This window comes from Aristolochia californica, unplaced genomic scaffold (genome assembly GCF_029961685.1).
Source record: "Aristolochia californica isolate CCGP_79_NKW_82.1479 unplaced genomic scaffold, dmAriCali1.0.hap1 SCAF_12, whole genome shotgun sequence".
NCBI classification, from domain to species: Eukaryota; Viridiplantae; Streptophyta; class Magnoliopsida; order Piperales; family Aristolochiaceae; genus Aristolochia; species Aristolochia californica.
In genome coordinates, this window is record NW_027181793.1 from 19,038,449 (window position 1) to 19,050,911 (window position 12,463).

General features: G+C 38.4%; 2 protein-coding genes across 3 annotated transcripts; one reads left to right on the forward strand and one right to left on the reverse strand.

Annotated features, from left to right (window-relative positions):
• The first annotated feature begins 713 nt into the window (after window positions 1–713).
• Window positions 714–3,222, forward strand: LOC137946641 (endoglucanase 10-like). Its single transcript, XM_068792968.1, has 6 exons — window positions 714–1,098; window positions 1,181–1,491; window positions 1,712–2,179; window positions 2,263–2,392; window positions 2,504–2,679; window positions 2,845–3,222. Exons 1-6 carry the CDS (start codon window positions 714–716, stop codon window positions 3,220–3,222), a joined length of 1,848 nt encoding a protein of 615 aa, XP_068649069.1.
• Window positions 3,223–4,573: 1,351 nt separating this feature from the next.
• On the reverse strand, window positions 4,574–10,942 carry LOC137945812 (ATP-dependent DNA helicase Q-like 1). Of its 2 annotated transcripts, XM_068791854.1 has the most exons (10): window positions 10,779–10,942; window positions 9,847–10,211; window positions 8,913–9,170; window positions 8,343–8,506; window positions 8,127–8,223; window positions 7,964–8,007; window positions 6,972–7,086; window positions 6,544–6,897; window positions 5,908–6,132; window positions 4,574–4,821 (listed from the first exon to the last, which is right to left on the reverse strand). In XM_068791854.1, exons 1-10 carry the CDS (start codon window positions 10,894–10,896, stop codon window positions 4,711–4,713), a joined length of 1,851 nt encoding a protein of 616 aa, XP_068647955.1. In that variant the 5' UTR covers window positions 10,897–10,942; the 3' UTR covers window positions 4,574–4,710. The 2 variants fall into 2 exon arrangements, with proteins under 2 accessions (XP_068647955.1, XP_068647956.1); XM_068791855.1 differs by lacking the exon at window positions 8,913–9,170.
• Between the last annotated feature and the right edge of the window lie 1,521 nt (window positions 10,943–12,463).

Sequence of the window (12,463 nt, forward strand, 5' to 3'; positions counted from 1 at the left end):
CAATGGTCGTGTTGGCCAAAGAAGAAAGAACACTCAGTTCGGCCAAATTATAGAGTCCAAAATCTATTAGATTCTTTCTCTATAAAGAAATATATTTTATGAAAAAATATTATACTTGAATTAAAGGTATCAAAGTCTAGCTTCAGAAGGAGAAAATTTTATGTCCATCTGATCTATGTATAAAGAGATATTCATATTGGTATTAGTAATCATCAACCTACAAAATAAAGAAAATAAAAAGGTCGTAACAAATTCAAAAACAGAGATTTTTTTATCAAAATAGGTATAAAATTAAATTTCTTTGGATCTAGTTTCTTTTAGTTTTCTTCTGACAAGATGAAAATGTCGATTTATTGTGTTTTAAAATTAACAATTGATAACACTGCTTTTCTGGCACGAAGTAGTGTGAAAGCAAGGCGCCAACCAGTAGTTGATAGAGCTAAAGAAGCGAAGAAAAGGAAAATGGCAAGTTCTCCTTAATATCGCCGTTTCCTTACCCTGTTTATGTTCTCTTCTTCTTTGCATGACAACTACCAGCCATGCACAAGGAGACGAAAGCACTTTGGAATGACCGCAGGACTGCTTTCTTAATATCCCTCTCCAATCAGACCAAGAATGCCTCTACTGCCAACTCCATCTTATCTCTCTTGACTTGAATACACCAACAATCTTCACCCCCATCTTGGAGTTTTCTTCAATAGTTTCAGAAAGCCATGCCTGATACCAAATCACTTCTTCGCTCCACAGACCCGGATGGGAGCCATACTCTGTACGTCCATTCGGTATCGGAAGCCGGCCGTCTCGTCCCTTCAGCCAGTCGTTGGAATTCCATACAGATCGACTATGGCCTGCATCCTGTTTCATCTTCATATGATGTCACCCCTTCTAAGTACTCCAAATCTGTTGCATTCAATCTAGTTGTTACTGATAAAACGAGCCTCAAGCGTTTCATCACCATCTCCATCTCCCTTGTTCTTCTCATCCTCACTGTCTTTCTAATTCTGAAGTTCTTGCCACATAAAGAGCCCCACAGTGACTCTGCTGAGGACCTCAAGCAGGCTCTGAGTCAAGCACTATTGTTCTTCGATGCCCAGAAATGTAAATACTCTTGCTACCATTTGAAAATGGATTTCTGCTGATATTTTCCTGTGTTACATGTGGGTGTGATTCATGTTTGCAGCGGGGAGCTTGCCGGCGAACAATTTGGTGAATTTTCGGGGAAATTCCGGCTTGCATGATGGCAATTCAAGTGACACACATGTTAATCTAGTGGGGGGATTTTATGACTCTGGTAACAACATCAAGTTTGGATTCCCTGCAGCCTACACAATCACCCTGCTTAGTTGGTCTGTGATTGAATATAACAAGAAGTATGAGGCCATTGGTGAGCTTGACCATGTCAAGGACATTATACAATGGGGAAGTGATTACTTGCTCAAAGTCTTTGAGCCCCCAAATTCTACTACTGATACTGGAATACTCTATTCACAGGCAAGTTATCTGATAGATGTTACTGGAGTGCTTGATATATTTTGTACCAGGGAAGGGTAGTTCTTGAACTAGTCAACCATCTTAGACTGATTACTGTAGTTTTATGAACTTCACTAGAAGGGAAACTTGTATTCTTACCAGATCAATTGGTTTCTTTTCGAAAACCCCAAATCGGAACTTTAAATCTTTATTGGTGACCAAGTTTTCCTTGAAAATTCAGGTGGGCAGCACTGATACCAGCAGTGAAGCAGATAATGATATCAACTGCTGGCAAAGACCAGAGGACATGAGCTATCTCCGGCCAGTATCTGTATGTACAACCTCTGCTTCAGATCTCGCTGGTGAAACTGCGGCTGCACTATCGGCAGCATCCATAGTTTTCAAGAATGAAAAACTATACTCAGAAAAATTAGTCCATGTTGCACAGAAGTTGTTCGACTTCGCCACACAAGATAAAAATCAAGGAGTGTACACTCAGTTAAATGGTTGTGGAGGGGCAGCCAGGAAATATTATAATTCCTCTGGCTATTTGGACGAATTGGTTTGGGCAGGAACATGGCTGTTTTTTGCTACAGGAAATTCAACTTATCTTCAGTATACAGTGCATAATTTCCAAGGGGCTGTAGAGGCTGAGCTTGTCCAAGATAAAGGTGTTCTGGATTGGAACAGCAAACTGGCAGCTAATGTGGTAATGGAGAAACCAAGTCTGGAACCAATCAAAATGATGTTGGTGGTCTGTGATTTACTAATAGAAATACTCTGTTATTTTAGGTTCTGCTCTCAAGGCTCAGATACTTCATTGACCCCGGTTATCCATATGAAACCACATTGAGAACCTGCTCAAACATCACAACCATGCTTATGTGTTCCTATCTTCATGACAACTTCAACATGACAGCAGGTTAGGAATGTACACAGTTTCATCCACATAGAAAACACACAGTAATTTAAATTACCAGCAAGATGGTGGAAACCCCTAACTGGAAAGTCTATTCTTGATGTTGTTCAACAGGAGGGTTGATCCTCTTAAGGCCTAGTAACAGAGCACCACTTCAGTATGCAGCAACAGCAGCATTCCTCGCCAAATTATACAAGGACTACTTGCATGTTATGCAAATATTAGGAGGAAGTTGCAGCAGTACCGAGTCATTTTCATTGCAAATGTTGCAGGCTTTCTCTGCATCTCAGGCATGCCAATACCTCTGCAAATGTTGATTCTGTTTTTTCTTGTTGTTTTTTATGCATGCCTTGAAAATGGTGGGACAAGATAAAATTGTAAACCTGCTCCTGTTGAAGACGGTAGCATTTTGACCTTTCAGTTACAGTGACTATGGTGATTAAAACTAATTGCAGGTAGGATACATACTTGGGGATAATCCTCTGAAGCTGAGTTACTTGGTCGGATTCAGCAACAAATATCCAGCTCACGTCCATCACAGGGCAGCATCAATCCCTCCAGACGACCAAAGCTATTCTTGTGCAGCAGGCAAGAGGTGGCTGTTCTCCAAAGACCCCAATCCAAACCTTCTGCTGGGAGCCATGGTGGCAGGACCAGACAAGAATGACAAATTCTCAGACAAGAGGGATGCACCAGAGTACACAGAACCAACAATATCTGGAAATGCCGGTCTAGTTGCAGCCCTGGTTGCTGTCCTTGATCCACCTTCCAGATCAAATGACATCAGTGGAGGTTTAGACAAGTTAGGCATTTTCACAAACATTCACACTTAAAACCTTCCCAAGGCTCATGCATGTCCTAACTTAACTGTTTCATAAGCTGAACATGACTCTTAGGGTCTGATTTGAATAAGAGATGGTCATATGACAGAAATCGACCAAGATATACACAAACTCCTGTCACCCCCAAGCTATTGAACACACAGAATACTGCCCTAATTGAAAGTCTTTCAAGTTTTCCCTCTCATCTATGAGAAACTATTTGCATATAATGTCACCAAGTAAGATCTAGAAGAGCAAAAATGAATAAAGAGAATGAAATCACTGGTTGAAAAGCGTCTTTATGGAAGGCTGCCACATGACTTGTTTTTGTAGCTAGAGAGTTGCAAATGCCTACTTGAATGTCACGTCTAGAGTGTACCTGGGTAGTATATGAGCACTAACTTCTGTAACTATATAAATTCAAATTCAAATCCTGCCCTATTGAGGTTTTGACTGACCATATAACAAGCCAGGTCTCTGTTTGGCTTTTAAGCCAAAAAGAATGCAAAAAATTCAGTGACTCAAACTTAGGAGAAATTGGTTATCTATTGCCGAGATGTCCCTTCCCGCTCGCCCCCCTACTATGTCCCACATGGACTCCCCCTCCACCTAGACATATAAAGCTCAATTTTGATGGTAGTGTTTTAGGTTGCCTTGGACCTGCGGGTTTCGGTGGTGTTCTTCACAACGGAAATAGTTAACTCCTCTTCTCATATGCTAGCCCCCTTGGCAAGTCAGACTCTACTACGGCAGAACTCGCTGGACTTCTACACGGGCTCAAGGTCTTCTCCAATCATCTCTCTGGCCCACTCTGTATTGAAGACGACTTAGCAGTAATCATCAATTGGTGCGCAAATCATGGCCACCCCCCATGGCGATTCAATGAAATTTTTAATTTACTATCTAGGCTAAATTGTATGTGGAAACTCATTCCACGCTCTGCTAACCACTTAGCAGACTCTCAGGCTAAAGCTGGTGTGTCTCTCCAACACTTTGTTGTGGAGTCAGGCCCTTAAATCTAAGTTTGTATTACTCTCTTTTATCAATATACGCACTTTCATAAAAATAAAAAAAACTTCTATAACTGTATAATTCAATCAAGTAAGTTTCTACAAAGAGAAATGAAGATTCTACTCTTTTTTACTGTTCAAGAATTAGGCACCAATCCCACAGTAACAGGAAAATGAAAAAATTGTACATAATTGCACATTTTTGCCCAAGAGGAACACAGTGTAGAAAACCAAATGAAACCAAAACGATATTTTGTCACATTTTTTCAATCATCTGAAAGATTTTAAATTAAGTAAAGAACAATTACGATGAAAGGCATTAATAGTACAAGGCTCTTCAGGATAAATTCCAACTTCACAACTTCCTATTGATAATGGGAACCACATACTGTTATATTACACAAACAAACTATTTATTTATGATAGATGAGATCAGTTGGTTCAACCGTGTTTTTTTTTTACCAAGGACAAATTAAATTCAGCTCCTGGTCTAATTAGAGATCTTAAAACAATTATCACAAGGACTTGCTCCATTTTTACAATGTTCCCTCTCAAAGTGTTCTCCAAAATGCTGAAGAAGAGTTTTCCTCCGACATTCAGTCTGCAAAATTGAAATTTTTAACACTGTAATTCATTTAAAAAAGAAAAAGAAAAGGAAGAAGCAGGAAGATACTATTACTCCATTACAATGGAAATAATAACATCAGCAACAACAACATTAGTAATAGAGACAACAAGAGCCTTCTTCAACACAAGGCTGGTGCTCCTGTTGGGTTGTAAGAAGGCCCTTTTCTGTAGTTAGAGAAACTTTGCAGTTACAGGCCTGCAAAGCCAGCTTCACAGAAAGGGATAGGAAGTTGGAAATTGGTTTTTCAATTCCTGATATTGTCAGAAAAAATTAAACAGCAAACGTGATCAATAGCTATGCAAGAAAACCTGCAGAATAATGAACCATAATCCAAGTTTTTCAGAGGGAACTGATTGATCCATCACCATTGCTCTACAGCCTCATGTTCAAAGGAAAAGCTTTCTACATGGAGCACCTATAAATAGAAATTATTTCATTGCCCACCAGAAGATCACACAAGAAAAAGGAATCTGAATTCTACACAGCAGTCTCCACTTCTGGCATAGTCATTAATATTTGTTGAAGAATAAATATGGAAAGTCTTACATGACTCTCATGGAAAGGGGTCTCATGAGAAAAAACTGCAACCAAGGAAGAATTTTAGTATTATCAGACTTCTACCTTGATAGAGTAGATTAAATGTTATAAGATTTATCTTTTAAGAGTTATACTTTGGGTGAAATTGGGAGATGCGTAGTTTAACCCAGATTCTATATATTCTTTCTATTATAAATAAGATTCAATGTACTCAATTGATAACGATCAATGAATTATTTTTCTTTTCTAGAAATTCAAAATGGTATCAAAGCAATCACACGTGTGCTCCACTTTAATTGCCCATATGTAGGAACCACAAAAAGGGCATACACATAAGTGAGTGTTAGAAAATTGTCCATGTAATCCCACATGGACAAATGAGTAGAAAAATATAGTGTTTATTAGTTGTGAAAAACTTCCAAACTTGGCTAGTCATTTTGGGATAGGCCTTGGACCTAACTTTCACAATATTCGATCAAGATAAGAATCAATTGGTACATTTCTTTAAGAAAATAAAGGTACCTTTAGCTCACAGTATTCTTGCATTTTTCTTGCCTGAGTCATACCAGTCTTGAAGCTTTGAGATTTACATCCTTGGCCACTCCGTAACATGCAAACAACACGACTGAAGTCTTTTTTCTGATAAAGAACAATACAAACTGCAGGAAGGCTATCTCTTCCTGCTCTGCCCGACTCCTGGTAATAGCTCTCTATTGATTTGGACAATGTGTTGTGAACAACAAACCGCTGAAAAACATGAAAATTTGTTACGATAAAACCAGTGATAGATAACCACATACCCCTCTTGATAAACGCTCCCATAGAAAAACCAATGGATCATTTTCTATGCTATGCACCTGGACTCATTGATAATTATAGCAAGTGCAACTATTTATAGCTTGTTTTTCACCAACTGCCATTGGTCTGAATATTTTTTAACCATAAGCATAATAGAATTCTTGATTTGGTAGATCCAAGGTTGCACACACATTTCCAACATGTGTTGTCCTACTAGAATTTCTTATTGTCCAAAAGAACTGCAGAAATTTCATAGGAGAACATAACACAGAGCAAAAGACTTTTTTATGCAAGCAAAACAGCACTTATGGAAAATAACAATAACAGAGCTAAAAAATTCCTGTATAATACTGAACTCACCACGTTAGGCTTGTCAATCCCCATCCCAAAAGCTATAGTGGCACAGACAACATGCACCTCCCCAGCATGCCATTTCTTTTGAACTTCAATTCTCTGCTTCGCAGCTAAACCCGCATGGTAATATACACTTTTTATGTTACACTTTTGATTCAAGTAATTGGAGACATCCACACACTCACTTTTTGAGAGGCAGTACACAATTCCACACTTATTTTGAAAATGATCCTTCAGTAGTTCCCCAAGCTGCTTCAATGAATCCTTGTTTTTACCTATCACTTCATACTTCAGATTAGGTCTATCGAAGCTTGTCTCAAGAACAAGGGCATGCGGGATCCTTAACGCATTTAAGATGTCCTGCAAAGCATTTAGGAGACCTGTTAATTCACCACAATACTTGCAGATAAAAGAAAATTGTGTAACAAATCTACCTTTTGAACATGCTGAGTTGCTGTCGCAGTTAATGCCATAATAGGTACTCTTGGAAAATTTTGTTTGAGACATCCCAGTCCTCTATAATCTGGCCGAAAATCGTGCCCCCACTGGCTATTGCAAAGAGTAAATGCAATACATAAGCTAACAATCTACAAAGGACTCATTAATCTAGATATATATATATATATATATATAAGAATCACTCAAATAGCTTTCAATATTTATAATGAGGAGTAATCCCACATAGGTTAAAGTAACAAAATATCCTATGGTTATTAGTTAAGAAAAGGCTCCTATCTTTAGGTAGTCATTTTGGGATGGACTCAAGCCCAGCTATAACAACATTATTGTGTCAAAGTACATTATAAATACGTTTTAAATGAAGATTTGTCAAGCTGTGATAAAGTTTCCAACCTTTGACTATTTTATAGGAACACTAAGTTCAAATTATGGATGTGTACTAAATACTAATTTCCCTCCAATTTGTATAATTCTTACCTTTAGCGTGAGATTGATACTACTTCAGACCAAAATTGATAAAGATCCACCACCAATGGCAAAAGATTAGGATGGTCCCCGCAAGGAAAATCTCTTTACTATCAATCGACAAGCTGAGCACTCATGAACTTTTTAAATTGTTAGAAGATTTCAACACCAACTTTAGTTTCCTTAAGAAGCATCTTCGCCTAATGTAACTCAGGCAAAGGCAATCACATCTTACAGTTTTTTATCCTTTTTAGTCCTGATGACAGCCATATCAATATTGGACAAACCTTAGCTAATCTCCGACCAGCCTCCATAAAGTTAAAAAATGGTTGCAAAAGACAGGTACAGATAGACCAGGCACTCAACTTGCAAGAATCACACCCATGCTTACCATGATTACTAGTGCACCCAAGGGATGTCACATCCAGCTAAACTGAAATATATTCAGTTATTATCAATGACAGGGAATCACACAACAGCGTATACCATTTGATGGAAATACCTTACACAATGTGCCTCATCAATGACAAATCTTGCTAATTGCTCCTGTCCATGAGAGAATCATCAGTCTCATTGCCCAGGTAATTTCCAATAAGAGTTACATTTCAAAGTTAAAGAGCACCATTATAAGAAAGCATAAGAGTTCAGATAAAACTTGTAGTCACCTTCTGGTAGAGGGATTTCAAGATCTCCATAAAAGACAGGTTCCCAGCAATCCTCTCTGGTGTTACGTACAAGAGTTTGCATGATGGCTTGCTTTTTCTACAAGGAAGAAAAAAATAATAACAAAGAAAATAAATAACCAGATAAAGGCAATTTTATTCTACGGGACCACACCACTTAAGTAAAATATCAGGTTTAAACAATAAAGAAAACCTCACCTTAGTTCACAGATAACTGCAGATACTTGGGTGGCACTTTGCTGCGAATTCAAGAATGTTGCAGGTATGCCAAACTTGAGGTTCAGAGTGGCAATCTGATCCTGAATAAGCGAAAGTAGAGGGCACACAACAACAGTGACACCAGGGTGGAGTGTAGCAGGAAGCTGTGGCAAGCCAAGAATATTGTAAATCATGAGCTCAGGTCCAGTATTGAAGTTGATGGGAGAGAGAGGGAGAGAGGGAGAGAGGGAGAGAGAGATAGACAGAACATACACACACATACAGGGAGAGAGAGAGAGAGAGAGAGAGAGAGAGAGAGATTTTGATATAATGAGAGAAAAAAACAAAACGAAGCTAAGGTAACTATTTATCCTTAATATTTGATAGATATATGGATTGGGCCATTGGCACAATGGGCACAAGGATGGTTTCTAGTGAGATGTCCATCGTTCAAGTTTCATGGGGGGAAAGAGTGTGTAATGTCCACATGTAATCAGCAAAAAAATAAAAATAAAAAAATGATGGATACGAAAGCCAGGAAAAATCCTTAAAGAAAGTTGAGGATTTTACCTGGTAACAGAGGCTTTTGCCTCCCCCAGTGGGCATGAGAATGAAGCAATCTCTGTTAGCCATAGCTGCCATACATGCCTTATGTTGCAGAGGTCTAAATGCTTTATTGCCAAATATTACAACATTTGCCAACTCAACATCATCCAATGCCTTCAATTCCTCATATCCCAAAGTTTCTTGGTCATTACTTACAGATGCGGAGCATGTCATGTCAGGAAAACATTGGACCGACTCTTGTGTAATACTGCTTGATCTTCCCTTAAATTTAAAAATATATATATATATATATATTAGTAAAATTAGATGGAAAAAAGAGAATATTATGGAATGTACTGAGTCATTTAACATTATCAGATTCTATTTTCTCATATATGATATTGATAATACTCTAGTAAATTTCACCTTTATCTTTGCAAATTAGATAAAGCCACTAAATTCTAAATTGCCATTCAACTAGTGCAGGTTTCGCGATAATAAATTTGATAGTCAAAATACCTTTTTAGTCCAACATTAACTTATTCTATTGAGTCTGAATCTTCAGCAAAGAAATTACAATTGAAATGGAACACAACAGTAGTACAATAACTTTTGTCTGTGATGACATCGAAGCAAAACAGCTGTAACCCAACCACTAGGAAAGTAATATGTCTCATGAACAAATTTGTAATAACTAACACCTTCAAGAAGAAATTAAAAACAAAATAAAACACAGCTTGCAATGATATGAAAAAATTTCAAATTTAGCCTTTAAAGAGATAAATAGATCGAACCACAAAACCAAATTGAACCATTGATTATACAAAACAGTCAAAATCATTGTAGCGGCCAGTTCTCTTCATAGTCATTAGGAAAAGATTTATCATGCAAACACAAATAAACAATGCGATAAATTCATGAAACTACATTTTCCAAAGTCCATTGAGTAAGCTCCTACAGGATATTTTGAAGTGCTTCCACTGGCAATATGAGAGGTGACACGGCTTTTCTTGTTGTTACGGCAAAAGGCATTGGTGCTAATATCTTTTTGGCTCAAGATCTCGAAATCTGTTTGTTCACCCTCGCTAGAAGAATCCAAATCTTCAAATGAACTCCGTTTATTCCTTCCTGAAACACCCTCCTCTATTCTTCCATGATCATCAAAAAAATTTGTTCCTAAAATTTTATTCCAGGCTCCACAGGCTTCTGACTCTACCACTTGCAGATCATCCCAATCCTCATGCTCTTGCACTGTATCAGCTAATGCCGCTAAGAAATCATCACCACAGTGTTCAACAGTCACAAAATCTTCACCATCCTTTCCTGAAAAAGTGGACCATCTCATGCAATTTAATAGGTATAGCAGTAACAATTTTGCTATCCTCTTTGTAAAGAAAAGAACATTGTGTACAGTAGTACATTAAACATAACTAGTGCAAGCGATCATAAAAATATAGGAATTTAGGTTTTTCCTTTTCATTAAACGGGTTAGATTTTCTTTTAAATCTTGACCATAGAGTATTTTCCAACTAGCCAGCGTTGCATAGCGTCCTTGAAATTGAACTTTTTTCGTCTGAACTAATTCAATATCTTTCCAACGAATCGACACATTTGAAACTCTTTTTCCTTCATTGATTTTTTCTGTGGACATATTGTTCTTATCCCGACTGACACATAAATGATAAAAAATAAAAAATAAAACTGGCCGGTACACACGGACTACGAAGATATTATGATGTCAGTCAGTTAAATTTACAACACTCCCAAAAAACGGAATTTATTATTAGAAATGTTTCGTCAATGGGACAATGTTGATAAGACGAAGATACCAAACAGAAATGCCAGTGCGAAATGAATTTGAATCGGATTAAGTGTGGTTTTCTAACTTACCGTAAAGACGGATTAAACGATCTAAGCATTGCTGTGAGGCTTCTTCATCGAAACCAAACTCCAATGCGAGACTGAAAAGGCGAGCCCTTTCTAGGTCGAGATCGTGCCCTTGCTCCATGGAAGTCTTGTCCAGCGCAAAATCGCGTTCTTGGGAAGCAGTGGGATCTTGGTCGGATCCCCTCTGTATAGGTCCCGTCTACATGAATTGCAATCGGTCGGATTCGGAGTCGGGCTTCTGGACAAGGTGAGAATATTCTAGCCCGCCAACTGAGTCGAACTCGGATTGTATTACTTTATTTAAACAATATTTTTAAATATGAATTTTTTTACACAAATATGAACATTAAGAGATGCAATGCATAATAGGTTGGAATCAGTATAAATTTAGGTTGAATTTGGATTTGGACCTCCTATGTCTAGATCTTATCCAGATGAATTTTCAACGGGTGGAGTTCGATTTTGCCTGCCAATAATGGATTCAAGCTGAATTTAGATATAGATTTCGGTTTTATATTATGTTATTTAAAAAATATTTTAAATCATAATTTTTTATAGAACATTTGAAATTATACTAAAAATAGTAAGAGAAAATATTAAAATATCTAAGAAAAAATTTACAAGAGTGATTCTAATAAAAAAAAGATAAAAATAAAATGTATGTAACAGAATCATCATATTCCATGCTATCACCATTGATCTACCATCCACATTTAGCTAAGTATGAGGTTGGATCCAAGTCAAAACCTTTATGCCTAAGGTCCAATTGAGAAATTTTCTAATGGGTTGAATTTGAATTCAAATTTCTTTTTAGACTATGAGAAAATGTTCGAATCCACCAAAACTAGGACATAGTCAGTCTAATTTGGGTCATGTTTGGGCTTATTGTCAAGCTTAATAAACAATAAAGGGTCATTGTATATTCACAACCATAACTTGTTTGAGGCCCCAGCCGAATAATTACATTGTCACGTGGTTAGATTTAGGCTAAATCCGTCTAACCAAACGGAATATCTACCTCGTGCGGCCTAGTCCTTCCCAATAACTAGTCAGCCTCCTTGAGCCTCGGATCCTCCAACCAATACTTCACACTAGAAGTTGCAAGTCAAAAGGACAACGGAAAGATCAAAGATATAGAAGAGAAAATCCAACTTTGTATTGAGAAGACAATGTTACAAAGGGTGGTCAAACACTCTTGAAGGTCAAGGCTAAGTGCAATGGCACGCCCCAAAGGGGTACACATATATGGTTGGCCCAGCATCAGCTGCAGTAGAGCTTGCCAAACGGATGACCAAACAACAAGGCACGCAACAACCCCAGTAGCCAGCCCAGACACAAGGCAGCACTCCAGCAGGCGCGCAGGCGAACCGAAATGGGGTTGCACGCGACCAGAACTCCAGGCGGGTTGAAATGGGGTTACACGCGATTAGGACTCCAGGAGGATCGAAATGGGGTTGCGCACGGCAAGGACTCCATGTGCGTGCGCAACAAGGACTCCAGGCGCTTCCGCAGGCGAGCGCGCGACCCAGACTCCAACGCATCCGCAAGCGCGCGAAGCGGGGTTGCGCCCAAGCATTTCTTAAGGCGCGTGAAATGGGGTTTCAAAGGCGCCCGCTTGACCAGGACACCAGGCGCCCGCACTACCAGGGCGCCTCTAACGCCAGAATTCAAATTTTTAGGATCTGGTG

What these genes read in the sequence shown, in the direction of transcription:
- LOC137945812 (XM_068791854.1), bottom strand. Translation starts at nt 10,896, where the DNA reads ATGGAGCAAGGGCACGATCTCGACCTAGAAAGGGCTCGCCTTTTCAGT. An exon ending in TCGTTTAATCCGTCTTTACG is followed by an intron (nt 10,212 to 10,778) that starts GTAAGTTAGAAA and finishes CCACTTTTTCAG; the next exon opens with GAAAGGATGGTGAAGATTTT. An exon ending in GATGAGGCACATTGTGTAAG is followed by an intron (nt 7,087 to 7,963) that starts GTATTTCCATCA and finishes TCTTTGCAATAG; the next exon opens with CCAGTGGGGGCACGATTTTC.
- LOC137946641 (XM_068792968.1), top strand. Translation starts at nt 714, where the DNA reads ATGCCTGATACCAAATCACTTCTTCGCTCCACAGACCCGGATGGGAGC. An exon ending in GTTCTTCGATGCCCAGAAAT is followed by an intron (nt 1,099 to 1,180) that starts GTAAATACTCTT and finishes TCATGTTTGCAG; the next exon opens with CGGGGAGCTTGCCGGCGAAC. An exon ending in GCAAACTGGCAGCTAATGTG is followed by an intron (nt 2,180 to 2,262) that starts GTAATGGAGAAA and finishes CTGTTATTTTAG; the next exon opens with GTTCTGCTCTCAAGGCTCAG.